The sequence below is a fragment of the Syngnathus scovelli genome, chromosome 10 (genome assembly GCF_024217435.2).
Source record: "Syngnathus scovelli strain Florida chromosome 10, RoL_Ssco_1.2, whole genome shotgun sequence".
In the NCBI taxonomy this organism is placed as follows: domain Eukaryota; kingdom Metazoa; phylum Chordata; class Actinopteri; order Syngnathiformes; family Syngnathidae; genus Syngnathus; species Syngnathus scovelli.
In genome coordinates, this window is record NC_090856.1 from 4,370,068 (window position 1) to 4,386,860 (window position 16,793).

The 16,793-nt window shown below is 45.1% G+C and overlaps 1 protein-coding gene across 3 annotated transcripts; it reads right to left on the reverse strand.

Moving 5' to 3' along the window:
- Nucleotides 1-23: 23 nt before the first annotated feature.
- On the reverse strand, nt 24-16,638 carry tle5 (TLE family member 5, transcriptional modulator). 3 transcript variants are annotated; one of them, XM_049732350.1, is made up of 8 exons: nt 16,302-16,638; nt 15,928-15,983; nt 8,997-9,085; nt 7,258-7,321; nt 5,109-5,153; nt 2,842-2,904; nt 2,415-2,489; nt 24-2,105 (listed from the first exon to the last, which is right to left on the reverse strand). In XM_049732350.1, the coding sequence occupies exons 2-8, from the start codon at nt 15,952-15,954 to the stop codon at nt 1,878-1,880; spliced, it is 591 nt and encodes a 196-aa protein (XP_049588307.1). In that variant the 5' UTR covers nt 15,955-15,983; nt 16,302-16,638; the 3' UTR covers nt 24-1,877. The 3 variants fall into 3 exon arrangements, with proteins under 3 accessions (XP_049588307.1, XP_049588308.1, XP_049588306.1); XM_049732351.1 differs by having other exon boundaries at nt 24-2,102; nt 15,928-16,638; XM_049732349.2 differs by having other exon boundaries at nt 15,928-16,638.
- Nucleotides 16,639-16,793: the final 155 nt, after the last annotated feature.

Here is a 16,793-nt window from a genome sequence, read left to right on the forward strand (position 1 = left end):
AAGAAAAGCGCGAGCAAGGCCAATTATGATTTGATTGACTTTATTTGTAAGGCACCAGAAGTCCTTCCTTACTGCACAACATTTCATATTATTTCACATAAATGTCTGCTGTACTTTTGATAAGTTTGCTCTTCCCCCCCTTGTGGTTGTTTAAATGTAGGTATGATGTAGGACACAAAACATTTCCACTTTCAGGTTTTACGTTATACACAAAATAAGTATTAAAAAAATCAAAGGACCTTACAAAGCTTACAATGCTTGACGCTATGAGCTAAAAAGTTGCGAGATGAGAAGAGGGGAAAAAGGGGGGGGGGGGCCAAAGGTCACCCGCCTTAAACAGCAACAACCATCCAGATTATACTGTATGTACACATAAAGCTCTCTATGCATGCCCGAGTGTACGCTGAGGTCATCACCTCCAGTTATGTCAACTAATACATCAGGGGTTTTTTTCTATCAGGAGAGCCACAAGAAATGTATGAAAAATATGATGGTTATTCTTATTATTATTTAGGATAATGGGTTATGGGCTTTTTTTGTTTTTATTTTTGTATGGCAGCTTGTGAAGCCACTAAAATAGACTACAATCCAACGAGTGCACTGATCACAAAAAGCTCCCTAGAAAAAAAAAAGATGATCAAATTTGATTTCCCTGTGGATCATGCGTTAACGTGTGTGGTATGGCGACAATAAGCACAGCATGAAAGAGAGACGGGAAGATGATGTGCTGCATTCAACAGCAGGGACATGGATGATGCTAAGTGCTAAGTTTGTAGAAAAGATGTAATCGAATAAAGTTCTGGTTGTACGCTTTTGAGAGAAAGAAAATGGGTGACATGTTTTGGGGGGTCATTCTTGAGAGAAATAAGTCAAAAAATGATATTATAAGTCACATTTTGAGAGACAAAAGTGTGAGAATCAAAAGATTTTGCAAGATAAATTGTCGGGAAAAAGCACTCTTAAGAAAACAAGAAAAAAAAATCTAGATATTACAAAGCTAAAGTTTAAAAAAAAAAACTTGCTGCTGTTTTGGTTAGCAACCAACTTCAACCAGGATCACTCTTAACTCTTTAAAGTCCATCTGGGTGGACAATATTATCTAAATTGAGACAATTATACAACCCAATTCCACTCCAGGGCTGTTTACGCAACTCTACAGGTGCTGCTGTTTTGGGTAGCAGTGGAGTTCCGATGTTCAGAAACATGCAATTGTAATAGAAAGAACATTTAGGAGTTTGATAGGCCAGATAAACAATTGCTGCGCTTACTATGATTGCTGCGTTCAAGAAAACTGGGAAAAGCTGACATTTCCCAAACTCAACTAAAACATTAATCAGATTATAGGAACGTTAGAAATCGGCTAAATTGGACATCAGCTTTTATCAGAACCCGTTCTACAGGAAAATTACGACTGAAAATGAATCAAATTCAAATTGACATTTCAAAGCAGTGGAATGAAAAAGAAAATTTCAAATCAGCTGCAATTTGGAGGGGCGCTTCATTTCTGTTGCTTGGCAGGTCTGAAATGATGAATCAATTAAAAAAAGATTGATTAACCTATTATCATGCCTAATTCTATTATAATGCTCGATTCCCAGCGGTCTTGAATGCAGCGCCAGTGGTGATAAACGTGGGGAGGAGAAAAGAGGGAGGAGGAGGAGGAGAGAGGAAAAAGGAATAAAGAGCAGGAAGCTTCATCATTAAAACATTCAATAAAAAAGAGACATGAAAATATGGAGAAAGTCGCAGTCTGGCGAGAAGCTCAGAGGCCAATTTTTTTTTCCCGCGGAGAAGAGCGGAAGTCAGGGTCTCGGCGGTGAAACCTCAAGAGAGAGAGAAATAGATAGATAGATAGACCGGGGGGGGTGGGGAACCGCCTAGTCAGACTTGTCGCCGTCCTCCTCGCGGTGGCTGTCGGCGGCGTCCCGCGAGGCCTTCTCCTCCTTGGCCAGCTGAGCCTGAGAGGCCAGCAGGGAGGAGAGGGAAAAGAGGCCGGAGGAGGTGGTGACGGCGGGCAAGCTGGGCTGGCTCAGGCCCAGCGGCAGGGGGGTCATGGGCAGAGCCAGGCCCTGGAGCTGAGACAGCTGGTGGGCCTGGAGCTGCTGCTACACGGAACACAAGCGCACGCCACTTAGACTCCAGACGCCCACAAACGCCAACGCCGCCCACGCCAAGGTGCTAATGGATCATGCGTGATGGTAAACAGGGCGGGACGATAAGGACCAGTAGCCTTGAGAGAAGCCCATTTGGTCAATAGTGAGGAAAGATGTTTTTGAGCCAAGTGGCCACCGTACCCTCAAACCAGCAATAAACGCTTGGAATCAAAAGAATACAAATGATAATGACATGCCGCCTCACAGCGAATTATCAAGCGCCGGGCCAAGCCCACGGGGCGTGGCGGCGGATCACCGTACCCTTATGATGGAGTTCATCTCTGGGGGGGTGACCTGCTTGGCCCTCTCGATGGCTGCCAGGACCTGCTGCTGGTGCTGTGCATGGGCGGGGGGGAGGACACAATGAAAGAACAGAGGGGAGGACGGGTTAGATCAATATCAATCTTACAAACACACACCCTGACACACACATATACACAAGCTTGGTGTGACATCAGTGAATGGATGGTGTGAAGTAATGGTGATGATCAACCCCCTAGTGGTGAGATAGATAAGAATGTCTTATCTGAAGCCTACGGCTATTTATTATTACACGCACACACTCGTATGGAAGGTCGGGGCAGGAAATTGAGAATGCCGAGGGAAAGGGTCAACGTGGTGTTGTGCTCTCACGCCTGGATGTTAAGGGTCTCGGCCCGAGGGTGTGTGTGTGTGCGTGCGTGTATACCTCCTGAGACAGGTATGGGAGGACTTGTGCGCAGATCCCATTTAATCTCTTCACAATCTCAGCCTGTGGAGGAAAGGGTAAACAAAAATTAGGCAAATTCTTTTCCAAGATAAAAAAAATAATATTATGGCTGGGATAGGCGAGAGCACGTTCGCGACACTGGTCAGGAAAAGCAGTTCAGAGAACGTTGTTTTTTTTTTTTTTTTTTGTCATGGGATGTGCTAAAAAGCAGGGGGAGGAAAAAAAGTGAAGATAACCCAACGTTTAACCTTTAAACCCTCGACACACGAAAACAGCCATTTTGTGATTCCGAGCACACGCTCATTGCTATGAGCAACAGCAGGTATGACCTTCTCAAACTCGCACACACAAAAGCGTTGCTATCGTCCTCACACACGGCTCCATTATCACATTTGGCTGCTAATCACCCAATCCGAGCGAGAGATATGCAAATGAGCGCTAATGGTGTTAAAACGTAATCGGGGCGAGATGAGGCGAGAGTAGCGCTTATTAGGCATGCAGAGCACGACTGCCTCCTCCAATCAGGCGCTCGGCTCGGCTCCCACACACACGCACACGCGAACGTCTTAAAAACGTCTTTGTGGGGACTCGCCGCAAGCTAACAAATATTCCATTTTTCCCGGCGCTTTTATCTACGCTCCCTGTCATCTTCCCGAGCTTTGTTCCCCCGCCCCTCCCTTCCTCCACTCGTTCTTCTCTGGCAGACTTCTTCAAGTGTTGTTTCGGCGCCTCATCTCGCTGACAGCAGGAATATCGTACGCGTCGGGAAAGAAGAAAAGTGGACGTCAAAAGGCCGGACGGACGCGTCGTTTCAAGGATCATTAATTCGGCTCGGAGACTCCTTTGCTGCATTTTTTATGCCAATTTAAACGAGGCACGACTGTAAAAAATGGAGGCATCTGTTCACGAGGGGGGATCAAAGAGGAACACGTGTTCGAGTATATTCGCGTTACCGTACTTGTTAGGACTGACGTATAGTGCAGCTTATAGAGATTGGCGTGGGCTATTATGCTAACGGGCTAGTCTGATAACACAGAGGCTCTTGTAAAATTTGCTGCGTTCATTTCAGGATTTTCTGGTCTGAGCCGAGATTCAAACCCTGAATCGTAGCACTGCGAGGCAGACTTAACGACCCACTTGACCCTGGGCCTGTATATTAAAAGTGGTTGTTTTGACAAACGAAGGGATTTGAGAAAATTATTGAAGCTGTGTGCTTTTCATTTCACGGTACAAATCAGACTTCCTCGAAGAGCTTCAAGAAACGGAATAAAAAAGTCAAATGACTCCCAGCTCAACCTTCGACGAGCGGAAAGGGAAATGAGGACGAGAGAAAGCGTACGGCCGTGGAGTGAAGTCTTTCTTGAATGAAGGACGATGAAGAGGGATCGAGTGAAGGAGAAAATGTACGAGAGGAGGGAAATAGAGTCAGGGTGGTGGGGGGAGTGGGGGGGGCGCACAATAGGCCTCGACATGAACGCTCCCCCATGCTCGTTTCCACACATCCCCTTCCATTTCAACTCTCTAATGGAACTACTGGCTCTTCGCGTCCCTCACACAAAGAAATCACACACACACACACTGACAAACCAATATCTACAGTATATTCACGCACACACTCACAACATAGCCTTAAAAAAAAAGGGAGAACAAAAGAAAGCACACGAGCAAGTGAGCACACATATGCAGCAGCTCACGTCTTCTGGGAAGGTCTCAAAGGAGATAGATGGCCCCGGTCTTGTAATTGTGATTTATTAGGCAATTATTGCTTCTTCTGATGTATTTTTTAAAATACACGTAAAGCGTATGATATAAAAACTATATCAGATCTATTGATGTTCACATATGTCCATGAGTTAAAGCCAACATGGTTCTCCTTATATGCCTGCTAGTGTGTGCCATCAATCTCGTGTGTGTGTCCATAATCGCTCTTCTCCCTCCTGCAGCCGAAGCATAAATTACTGCCCGAGCTTCATCCAAAGCAGCTGACATATGAGCAAGCACAGGGAAGTCCTCAGACTTCCGTTCTCTGTTACAACTAAAGATTTTTCTTTTGCATTCCATTTCTGTCAAGCTTGTACAGTTTTGAAACATTGGACGGGGAAAATATGCCTCAAAATGATTTAAAAAAGGAGTGGCAAAAAAATGAATATAAAATAACAAAACCCCAGTGGTAGCTCATCTCTCTATTTGCAAAAGCAACATGCTATGCTAGCCAACAATATAATGTAGCAGAAGCAATGACTCACCTGTTTGTGCATCTCAATGTTGAGCCCGTAGGACATCTCGTAGTACTGGATGGAAATGAGAGGAGACAGACGGTATTGCATCAAACACATTCTGATATGCAGTCGTTGCTTGATGTACAAGTTGAATTCATTCTCTTTTTTTTAAAACTCAAACTACTCTTATCTCAAGCCATTTATCATCATTGAACTGTGCTTTTTAGGAAGAAAAGAGAAACAAAAAAAGGAAGTTAAAAAATTATTTTCTTAATGCTTCAGTTCAATGGAAATTGTGCTGCTCCTTGAGGAGTACGTGCATTGGCCAACAGGGGGCGGTATAACACGCATTCATACAGGGTAGTGTGTTTTTGTGAGATTTTTTTGTGTGACTTTCCATGTGGATTTTTTTGAGACAGTTTGTAGTTAGAAAAACTCTTAAATTAGGTCACTCGTAAATTGAGGTACGACTTTAGTACATGTGAGGAGGTGACAATTATGTTATTTTTTATAAGTACGTGATGCAAAAACTTTGATTTTAAGGCGTTGACGTGTAACCTAACATCCCAAAACGGCCTTCAGCGCTCTGATTGACGCAACCGACGTTCTGGTAACGATTTGGTAAATGAGCGGATACAAATGGCAAACAGGAAGTGGGCAGGAAAAGGAACGACAATAGACTGACAATAGAATGTTTTGTTTGTGTGTGTGCGTGTGTGTCTTATGTGTGCTGAGTGTTAATGAGAAGGCCACCCTCTAGGCGTAAACCCAGTTAATCACTCACTCAGTCTGCAGGAGGGACTGGCTCTGTGACTGGAAAACAAACACACACACACGAAAAACACCAAACACACACACACTCTGTTCAATTTGACACACATACACCATCTCTCACACGCACACACATTTTGTCTGTGCTTTGCAGTGGAGCAGCACACCAGCCCATGTGGAAGCTCCCTAAAGTAATTACAGCGCTTGGGAAATGGAGGTGCTGCCTACCGGGGGAGTGGGGGCAACCCGATATCGTATTAGAGAGGCTTTTGTGTGTGTGTGTGTGTGTGTGTGTGTGTGTGTGTGTGCAAGACCAGGCTTGCTCACAGAAGTGATAGAAAAGGGGGCTTCAAGCATTATTTTATACATTTCCGCTGAATACAACGTACACAAACCAGGTTCTTTAACTAATGAGTGATCAGGAGTGATGTAGTATCTTTAACGCTGCTTAAATTAAAAATAAGCTTTTGGCAAATTTGCCTTGTCGGTCAGTAAGCAACTTTTATTTGACAATTACTCTCAACGTTTGTAAACAATACACCACAGAATAGTTCGGGGTGGCAGAAAAACGATGGACCTGACTGGAAACGACCGCTGAGTTCCAGACATGACCCAAAAGTTTTTTTTTATTATTTCTATTTCCTTTGAAATAAAAAAATTGAGATAAACAGTTCAACAGAGACCATCTTGATTTGGGCAGACATGTGATATTAAAGCACCACATTGGCTTTGGGCAAAATAAAAAAAGTGACCTTTTACTAAATAGCACGTGTTTACATAATTTTGCGTTTGACTGAATATGTGTGTGTACAGTTCAGTGTGTGCAGACAGACGGGAGGCCTCTAAATGTGTGTGTGTGTGTGTGTGTGTGTCTCATGGTGGCAGGAGCAGTGTGGCGGCGCAGATTAGATGAGATTAAAGCCAGTCAGCGGATCAATTAGAGGCAAAACATCACAGGGCTACATTGCCAGCAACAATGAGATTAGCCCCGAGGTGGAGCATGTGTGTGTGTGTGTGTGGGTGTGTATGAACATGTATGTGGGGAGACAAAAAGGGCGGAGGGGGCGCACAAGAGGGAACAAAGGGCTGCGAGCATTTAAAGGATTATCGTGTGCTCCGTTTCAACGGCGGTCTTGTTTTTGGGGGGATTGGAAGATTAGCTCGTTGGATCAACTCGTTATTAGCGACGGGCAAAAAAAAACATGCTCAAGATGGACAAACATTGCATCGATTTAGCCGTGTTGTTGTTCAACTCACCCTGGACGAGAAATGTGTGTTTACGTTAATTTGTACACTTTGACTTGGAGTCGGTCGTTGGACAATGTTTGTGTGCGGCCATGTTTAATTGTGCCAATCATAAAGATGGCAAAATGGTCCGGAATTTATACAAAATGGCTTCACTCACCATGATGTAATGACGTTGCATCTCCGACTTCTCACTGGCCAGCTTGTCACATTCCAGCTTCAGGCTGCGGAGGAAACAAGTCGAGCGGAGTCAGCAGCGGTCACTTTATCCCTCGTCACCTTCGTTTTCATCAGCACCTCCTCCTTTGTCGGCCATCTTAACCATCATGACTGTCCTCATCCTGACCTTCCGCATATTCTAAGCGCAAACCAGCGTGAAAAAAAAAAAAAAGTCTGCTTTCCAAACCAGAAAGCAGGCAAGTCTAAAAATAGCACAGGCAGTAATCACGTCAGCGTTGATGACACGCGAGGCGACGGGACAAAAAGGAGGACACGTCAACAAGTCAGCCAGATGGTAAAATGAACACGACAGCGAGGAACTAGAAGGGGGGGGTGAAATCACCTCGCGTGCGTTTGATTGAAGGAGCCGGTGCCGACACGCCGGTGTGACAAGGTGTGATACCAAGCGAGGGTGGATAAGGCGGAGATGTTGTAAAGATATGCACAGAGGCATGGCAGCTAGATCTAAAACCTGCTCCATGCTCTGCGTACATTGATGCCGTCTGCAACAACGAAAGCCGCCTGACAGTTCACGTGCGGTTAAAGCTGATAGAGTATGGAGGAGCTGTGTCAGGAAAGTTCCAGGACTGGGCGAGATTTGCATTCCATACTTCATTGTCAGAAAAGTTCCAGGACTGGGCTAGATTTGCATTACATACGTTATTGTCTTGTTCCCGCTGAGAAGCATCTCATCGACTTCCTGCTTCCCATGTGTACATTTGTCGGCTTTGTGGTGTGTTGTCATGACAACACCCCCCCCCCATCGACAAGTCTACCTGGGATTGGCTGCGCGCCTCCTGCGATTGGCGCTCATCAGCCGGCGGGCATGCACCGCTGCTCTCCAAAGACACTTTGATGGAGTTTTATTGCCGATTCTTCCGTCTCTAAATCGCTTGCGCTGTCATCTTTATTTTGATTGATGTATTCCCTGATCTATTTATGCATGGGACTGAGGGAAAAGGGGAATTAGGAGGAGGAGGAGGAGGAAGACGGCAACAGATACAAAGGCTGCAACTATACCCAGGGGAACGCCTGTTGTACATTTTGCCTTTTAAAAGCTTCCACATCACTACAAGGCTTCCTCTGTGACTGCCCCATTTTAACCCCAAGTCAACAGGCAACAAAAAAAAAGCAGCTTTCTTTCAACTCTGCTTTCTGATTGAGGTTAAATGCTGCTGCTCACAATTGAAGGAATCATAAAAAAAATGCATGATGTCAACTGCTACTTTGCAAAGCTGTTCAAATAAAACAAAAGGAAAAAGGATCGTCTTGGCACTGAAAATACGCCGGGCTTTCATCTGTCTAGACACAAAAATAAACAAGAAGAAACCAGGAAGGAATGCAACCCGCACAAAGATGGTTCATCTTTCAGAACTGCCATCAAACACATCAGTTAGCGTTCTAAACAGTCGCTGTGGGGGTGAAGACTTCTTACGATAGAACGGCGAGATTAGGAAGGGAAACGGTAGCATGACTTCAAGGGGAGCTGAATGCAATTATAATAGAAAATCCACTTAGGGTTAAAAGCACCAAAGGCTAAAACCAAACTAGCAGGGTTCTTCTTACTTTCTGGACCTGGTCTTGACACCTCAATCAATGTCTTGGCCTCAACATTACAGCTCCATCCAAATTAAATCAAGGCCACATCATTTGTAGCCGCTTGTTTTTATGTCGCCTCACCTGTGGTATTGTGCTTGGAGGAATTGGAACTCATCCTTGATCCTGTCACAGGAGTCGGATGTTGTGAATTTCAGCTGCTGCGATGAAGCCTGCCAAGGGAGGAAGAATGGTGTGAAAAGGCAGGAGGAAGTGGCGGGCCGAGAGGAAAAAAAAAAAAAAATCATTAAAAACACCAGCGCGAGATAGAGGGCTTTTTCAATGAAAGGTTTTGGGCCAGTGATCAGCAGCAGACGGAATAGCGAGCCAATGTGGATCACATCCAATTACACATTTAAGCACAGAATGGAATGATAAACGGACAAAAAACTGCCCAAAACATAAGGAAAGGGACTTTATAAATATTAAAAGTTAAACCAAAAACAGCTGTTTGTTGTCATTTCCGAATAAAGTTAAGTCTCGAACTAAACAGAAAAAAAAAAAAACATTTGGAACCGATTAATAGCATTCCTATTCATTTCAATGGGGACATGCGATTTGAGATAACGTTTTGTGCTTTAACAATGCAAAATGAGTCACACATTTGAGCGGTCACGCCTCACTCGCACATCGCCTCATTCATGACAACCACAATGCACAATACAAGTAAACAAGGCAAAGTGGAATCGCTGCCAAATCCGCTACAGCAAGTGCGCTCCCACCCTTAATCACATAAAGGGCAACGGTATTAACTATAAATGTTCCCCGAGCGCCACTTTGGATACCGACGTGCACCGGCTAGCCTTCACGTCAGTGTCCAAAGCAGTTTGTCACGGCCTCATATAGCAAGCGAGAACAATCACTCTTTCACCAGGCTTGACTGATGCGGTTTGTCGTCATTGTAAATCTGTCCGCATTTTCACCGCAGCGGCGACCCGCTCGCGTCAAGCCAACTAGGGGCAAAATCTCATTATTCCTCGCTAGCGTGCGTAATGGCTCACGTGGGAGAAGGTGACATTTTCTCACTAAAAATGGCACAGCGCTATTAGGGATGACTTGTCCTCTGCTGGCTGAGAAAAGCAGGCCTCGCTGCATTCACGAGAGCGTGGCCGCAAAACACGAGACGCGAAAAGGTTGAATAAATACGCCCTGCGATTAAATTCCGTGAATGACGCAAATAGTAGTGCTCAGCTATGGCATTAAACAGTTCATTATCTGATCTTATATTAAATTTGAAATACTAGTACACAGCCACTGTAAGGTCAGATATTAAGCTGCCAAAAGAGAAGCTGGCGTTATATAAAGAAACAACACACATTAAAAAAAAAATATATATATATATCACGCTGTTGCTTAGAGACTGTAAAAGCAAATAAGCTATTCTATTATCTCGCTGGACCGTGCTGGCGAGGAACAAACTCATCAAACGGCACCGCGGCTATTTGGTGCTGTGCCACGTTGAGCATGTGTCAACACAAGGCACTTAGCTGCAGGCGGCCTCGCACATCACGCTGTGATAACTGCTGCGTGTGTGTGTGTGTGTGTGTGTGTATTTGCATACAGGTTGGCCCTGGAGCCCAAGGATGGAGTTGCTGCCCCAGATCTTGTTTCCTCCCGGTGTAGCACAGTGTGTGCAACCATTTTAAACACCACGTTTTGTTTTTTTTGTGTGTTTTGCAGTCAACGGCCCCCCGGGTAGATCTTCCTGTTGCACGCAAATGTTGGGAGGTACACTAGATTGAGTAAACAGAGTTTGGAGGGAATCAGGATTGGCTTGGAGATATTTCAGGATGTATTTGCGGACATCACCTTGCAGTTATGACGGAAAAAAAACAAAAAACAGCTGTCTATGTGCTCAACAACAGATGGACGGCCATGATGTGAATGAAATACCGACGTGATACGGCGACGTGTGCCATCTGCTGTGACCGAAAAAGGTGGCTGCATTCAAATTGGGTTTGGGCGAGAACGTGCGTTGTTCAACAACATGGATGCCAGCATCCACGATACAAAGTGATGAGCTTGTATGAGGCACAAATATTCCCTGCCATGACTCATACAGCCCACTCTTCTTTGCATGCACAATTTGCATACCGCGTGTGGACACACATTTACACACAGACACACACACATGCAAGCAGGCAGCACTTTAAATGTAGGACAACCTCTAATTCGATTCTGCCCCGCTCCTTTGAGACGTAATTAAAGCATTAAAAAGCTTTGTGCGCCGGCGAGGCAATTGAGACAGTCTTCGGCGAATAAATGGGATTCGTCGTTTCAGGAAATGACTGCCCCGCCTTCCTACCCATCCCACCTGAACCTCCACACACACACATGGCCTTCTTCTTGCCTCTTTACCCTGCCTCATCCGTGTGAAATCTACTGCGAGACCTTGTTTTTACACCACCGAACAGTCAACAAAGAGAATGGAAAGAGATTAGCGCACGCACACACATAAGGAGAGTACCAGCAGGATACATTGGGAAACATCCTCCTCAATATAAATCCTGCCTAAGGGTAGTGGGATCGTATTTCCTGGAGCACTATGCCTGGCTGTTTACATCTCACTTGGTGTGTGTGTTTTCGGGGCCTGACTAATGACTGGATGTTATCTCACTCCCGCTCTTTAAAGATCCACGCAAAGTGACTAATAGTTGGCCGTGTGGTGTTTACGAGATTCGAGGCTGTTTTGCGGAGCGCCATAGCAACGATTCAGTCAAGGACGACTTGACTGCGTTCGACAAAATACTGCAGCGTGGAGGTGGACGATGATAATTGTGGAAATTTACCGGTTGTATTCCAACTAAATAAACGGCAATGATGTGAATCCACACCTCTGGAATTTTAATTTTGATTTACTTTCTTCACACTTTGGGCTCGCTGTCTATTGGTACGCAGTTAGAAAACTAAGTGCAGTATGAAAAGGTCTTTATGTCTTTGGTACTCCGCCTGAAGTTGACAAAATGGCGTCTCAAAAACGCACTAAATCGGGCACTCGGACCTCCAGCGTAAATCCATCGAAAGCGTAGTTCCAGTGATGTAGAAGTAGCAATATTGTAGCTTTGTTCAAGAACCTGGGTCAACGCAGCTGCTTCGAGTATGTGTGTATTTATGTGTGTGTGTGTTTAGGCTGAGGTAAAGGATTGTGTCTTTAGCCGCTCTGGACAGGGGCTTTGGAGCGCAGAGAGAGCCTAATCCTGTTTGGGCCAGGAATTTGATTTTGATTATTATCTCTCACGGACCGAGCCAAGGCTTAGCCCAATTCCCCCCCCCCCCGCCCCTCGCCTACCATCACCCTCCTCCCCTCACACCTCCCCTTGCAGCCTGACAGAGTTGACCTCGTTAAGATGCTTTAAAGAGGATTATTCTACTTTTATCACTTGGAGTGAGGTGCCCTTGCAAACACAGACTTGGCAAGGCTCGGCTCCCAGCTCGACGCAACTATCTTGACCCCGCATGCAAGGCCAGCCAAGCATGCGGTAAAAACACACACAAACATGACACTCGTGGCATGCTGCCCCGGAGACACGGATGCACAAAAATGCGCGCACACACTGAAGTGACAATGTGGCTGTGGGGAGGCATTTAATAGCACAACCTACAAACACACACACGAAGAAAGAGTGCAGAGATTGCAAAACCAAGGGAAATGGGCAATTTGTCAAGAGAGAGGCGAGAGGGGGGGGGGGGGGGGGGGGCACGACCAGGCCGACAGTTTGGAGAGTATGTCTGAGATTAAAGCCAGACATGTGGGGTGTTGGAGTGGGAGGGGTGGGGGCGCTAGGGGTTAAGATTACACCCCGTATACTTGGGCAGATGATTGATGTCTGCTTGTAAAAAGCAAGGTTATTACCCGCAACAACCCACAGGGGAGGGAAAGCAAAAGATTAATTCGCAAAGTTTTTAGCAGAGTGGCGATAGGCAGATTCTTGTGCACGAATAACCTTGGATAATGAGCCACATGCTGCTTCACCAAAGACATCGTTCACATGACGCAGCTTAGACTTCATTCCGGATCACACGAACGAAGACAGGAAGTACACAAACAAAGTGGTGTTATCGTCGGGGATAACGGGGATGAAGCAACACTGTTCCACTCGGGGACGAACAAACAGAGCAACTAATTCTCTTGTCTGCCGCGATGCTGTATGGCCTTGTGTTCTTGAGGTCTAAAAGGGGCTCCGGCGGGGTTGAGGCCAGCTGGGCCAATCAAGCAACCCCTGTAGGGAGCTTTTTGTTCCTGCCCAGAGCACCGTTCTGCACCGGTGAAGGGTTAGCGCGACGCACCGTTGCCGCCAATCTAGCTAGCCGCGCTCCCCGCAGGCAACAAGCTGCTGAATACTGATGCAGCAAATACACACTCAACAAGCGCGGCGCAAATGATAAGTCTTTGAAATTCAGGAGCATTTATATTCCGTGAATACATAGGCTGTCAATTTCTTAGGAATTTCTTCAATCTTCCTCCACATCAACATGCAGATGGATGCAGCGAACACTTTCACATTGTTAGACGACAGCAAGAATTTCTGCTTTTATGTAGGAGTCGCGCTTGTTATATAAAGAATTGCAACGATTAATCGAGAACTAATCGGTTCATTTTCCTTTGACTGCAATGAACGATTATTAAAAAATCTCTCTTTCTGCTACACCTCCTGCGCCACAATTTAGACCTACTCCAAGCTAGTCTAAGGTTTAACCTACTTTCATCACTAAATTGTCAGATGAGCCTCGGGTGTGTTAAGAAACCATCATTGGTCCGCCAGAACACTCAGCCTGTCTACGAAACTAGCGCTCCGAGTGTTTCTGAATCCATTCATGGGTATGTTTTAGCTCTAATTGAGTCCGGGGCGGGGACGCCCCTCCCATTCAAGCCATCCTTGACAAAAATCAACATCACCTGTGACCCGTGTCGTCAACTTGGCGAGTCAAAAGCAAGCCCGCCCCCCCCACTAGTGGGTGGGGAGGTGCACGTTTGTCATGCTAATCAGCCGGCCTAACCTTAATGACCCAGACATCTGCTGGTCCGTGTGTGTCAAGCACCCCCCAACCCACATTCAATCCCCCCCCCCAACATACAAAAAGAAGATAAGACCCTTGAGGCTGCTAAGAATGTGTGTCTGCGTGTGTGTGCGTCCTTGCAAGAATTACCAACAAGAGTCTATTTCTATTCACTGCAAATAAACACAACTCGGTTTCTGCACGCACACACAAATGTGATGGGGAGGATTTGAGGAAGAGTGGTGGGGGTTATTTAATGGGCGAGACAGGGGACCCCCGGGATTGAGGCTCCCTTCAACACACACACACAGCCAGAGGTTTTAGAGGAAAGGCTGGGGGCTGCTCTGTTAATTCAAGTAGGATTCATAATGCCCCTGACCCTCCCACCACTACACCAGACCTGTGTGTGTGTGCACACGTGCATGTGTGAGCATGAATCTTTTTATGCACGTGTGGCACAAGATTGGTCTTTGTGTGCACGTTTTTGCCCTGAGTCAAGACAAATGCTCAGACAACAAAGTCGTCACACCTCCGCACGGGTCAGGGAGTACAAAATAGGGATTTTAGCCTAGCTAGTATCGATAATATACCAACTGGGACCAAAGGGCCGGCGGCGAAGAAAAGGGCAGTGCGGGGTTCGAGTGTCTATCCCCAAATACAACAAAAGCACGCGTGAAATAGGGTTGAACGGTTTTTTTTTCCACTTGACTTGCATGCCACAAGCAGCTTTGTTGAATCTGCATTAGGATTAATCAAGTCCAAAAAAAAAAAGACAACAATATGCCAAATGCTATCAAGTGGGTCAGGCATCAAAAGAGGCTTTTTCCATCGCCGCCACTATTAATCCAATGAACTGTGCCCGTAACCTGCGACTAGAGCGGATTACTGAACTAATTCATTGAAGAAAAAAAAAAAAAGAAGATTGGCATTTTGTGACTTCTTCCATGATGACACATCATCTTTTTTGATACATGCCTTAAATTAAAAAGTCACAAAAAGCTAAAGCAAAATGGTAGCTAATGGCCGGACAAAAAAAAAAAGACAAAGAAAAAGCTAATGGACATTTCTTCCCCTGCAAATGTAAATGCCAGAGATTTATAAAAAGGGAATAAAATGATGCCCGTGAGAAAGGCTGACTTATCTTGACACGCTTATCTATACGAATGTCACAGATGTAGCTCATCTACAAGCCGTGTGACAGCAAAGGTGGCAGCACGCCGTGGCGCTAACGGGGAAGCTAACAGGTGCTTTGAGGGCCAATAGCAAATTTGAATAAACTAGAAAATGCGCTTCATTACCGGCTCTCATTTTTGATCATGTGACTCAAATAGTCAAATGGGTAACTTTAAGATTGACCTTTTGACATTACTTTTTTATGCAGGGATGACAGTTTGGGTTGGACTGGCGGATGTTTTGGCTTTTATGCAAAGTTGGTGATTGGTTGTAATGTCACAATTTGCCAATCGGTCATTGATCGGACCCTCAAAATAAATCCGGGGATGTTCTTTGCTGCCATTGTTAATAATCCAAGATTTACAGTCTTTTTTTTTGTGCAATTTTCCCTCAATATTTTTAATTTGAGGGTCTAATAGTCTGCAACGGACATACCACGTATAATTTTGGAATGTCTAAATGAGCACATGATGGGATTTGAATCCAAGATGTGCTGAGCAGGAACACACCATGCCACCTGCTTTCAAACAATTGATCCCAATGTCAAATTTTCATTTTCAACTCCAACAATATAGCACAGGCCCACTTATGCTTGGCCAATGGTTGAGCGCATGCTGTGGACTGAGTCTTTGTTACCATGGCAACGCAAAATTTCGGGCTCCAATTACTATAAAATACATTGGAATAAAATAACATACAGATGCATTTTAACACACACACACACAACAGCTCTTTTGGGGGAATATATTTGGTTAAACATTTGATTATATAAGAACAATATTGAGCATTGCTGACAAAGCCAAATAGCAAGTTCACCACAAATGTAAAAAAGAAAATGACTTACTGAGTGTCTTGATTGTGGAAACATCATGTCAGTCCCTTGTTGTTGTCTTTTCGCCCCTAAATCCAAAAAAGCTCTGTGTTGATATTGTTCCTTTGTGCCTCCCCCCCAAAAAATACTTCCAAGTGGAGCTGTCCAGCGTCAAGCTCACAGCTACCTAGCGAAACCCCCCCGCCCCCCCACTCACCCTAACTCAAATAAAAATCCAAATTATGACTTTGGTTTGGAGCTAACCAGCGAGCATCTAAGCTAAGCTAGCTGTAATTCTTCCTCCTCCAAAAGCTGTCACTCAAAAATGATACCTCGCTCGGTAGGACATTTGGAATGACGCTTTTACACTCACTCAGCGTCAGCTTTAATAATAATAATAATCATACCCAAAATTCAGCTATCTTGGAAAACGAACCAGGTCAAACAAGTTTGCTGGATGAAAAACGTGTGTGGGGGGGGGAATGCCAAAATGTCTGCTGGTTAGTTCAATCTCGTTTTTTACGTCCCAACTCGCGAGAGGAAAACAAGCCACAAAACACAGCAGCACTGGATGGGTCGCTAAAAAAATAAAACGCTGCCAACTTTCAGGAAAAAAGCTTTTAAAAAAGTCGCATTGTCTTTCCTTGCTGTGGATGCGAAGTCAAATCTTGAGCGTCTGTCTTCTCCAAACCACGACGAGCTTCGCTGTGCCTGCACGCCCCTCATAGAACTACACGGGCTAGTTCAGCCGGGAGAAGCACAGACCTACAAGCATAGACCTATAAGAAAGCTATAGCAGCAAGATGCTTTTGCGCATGTCTGAGAAAATAGCGCCACTCTGTGGACATATAAGGAAATTAATCAAAAAAAGAAGTCCGTTTATGTTTTTTAATTAGTTG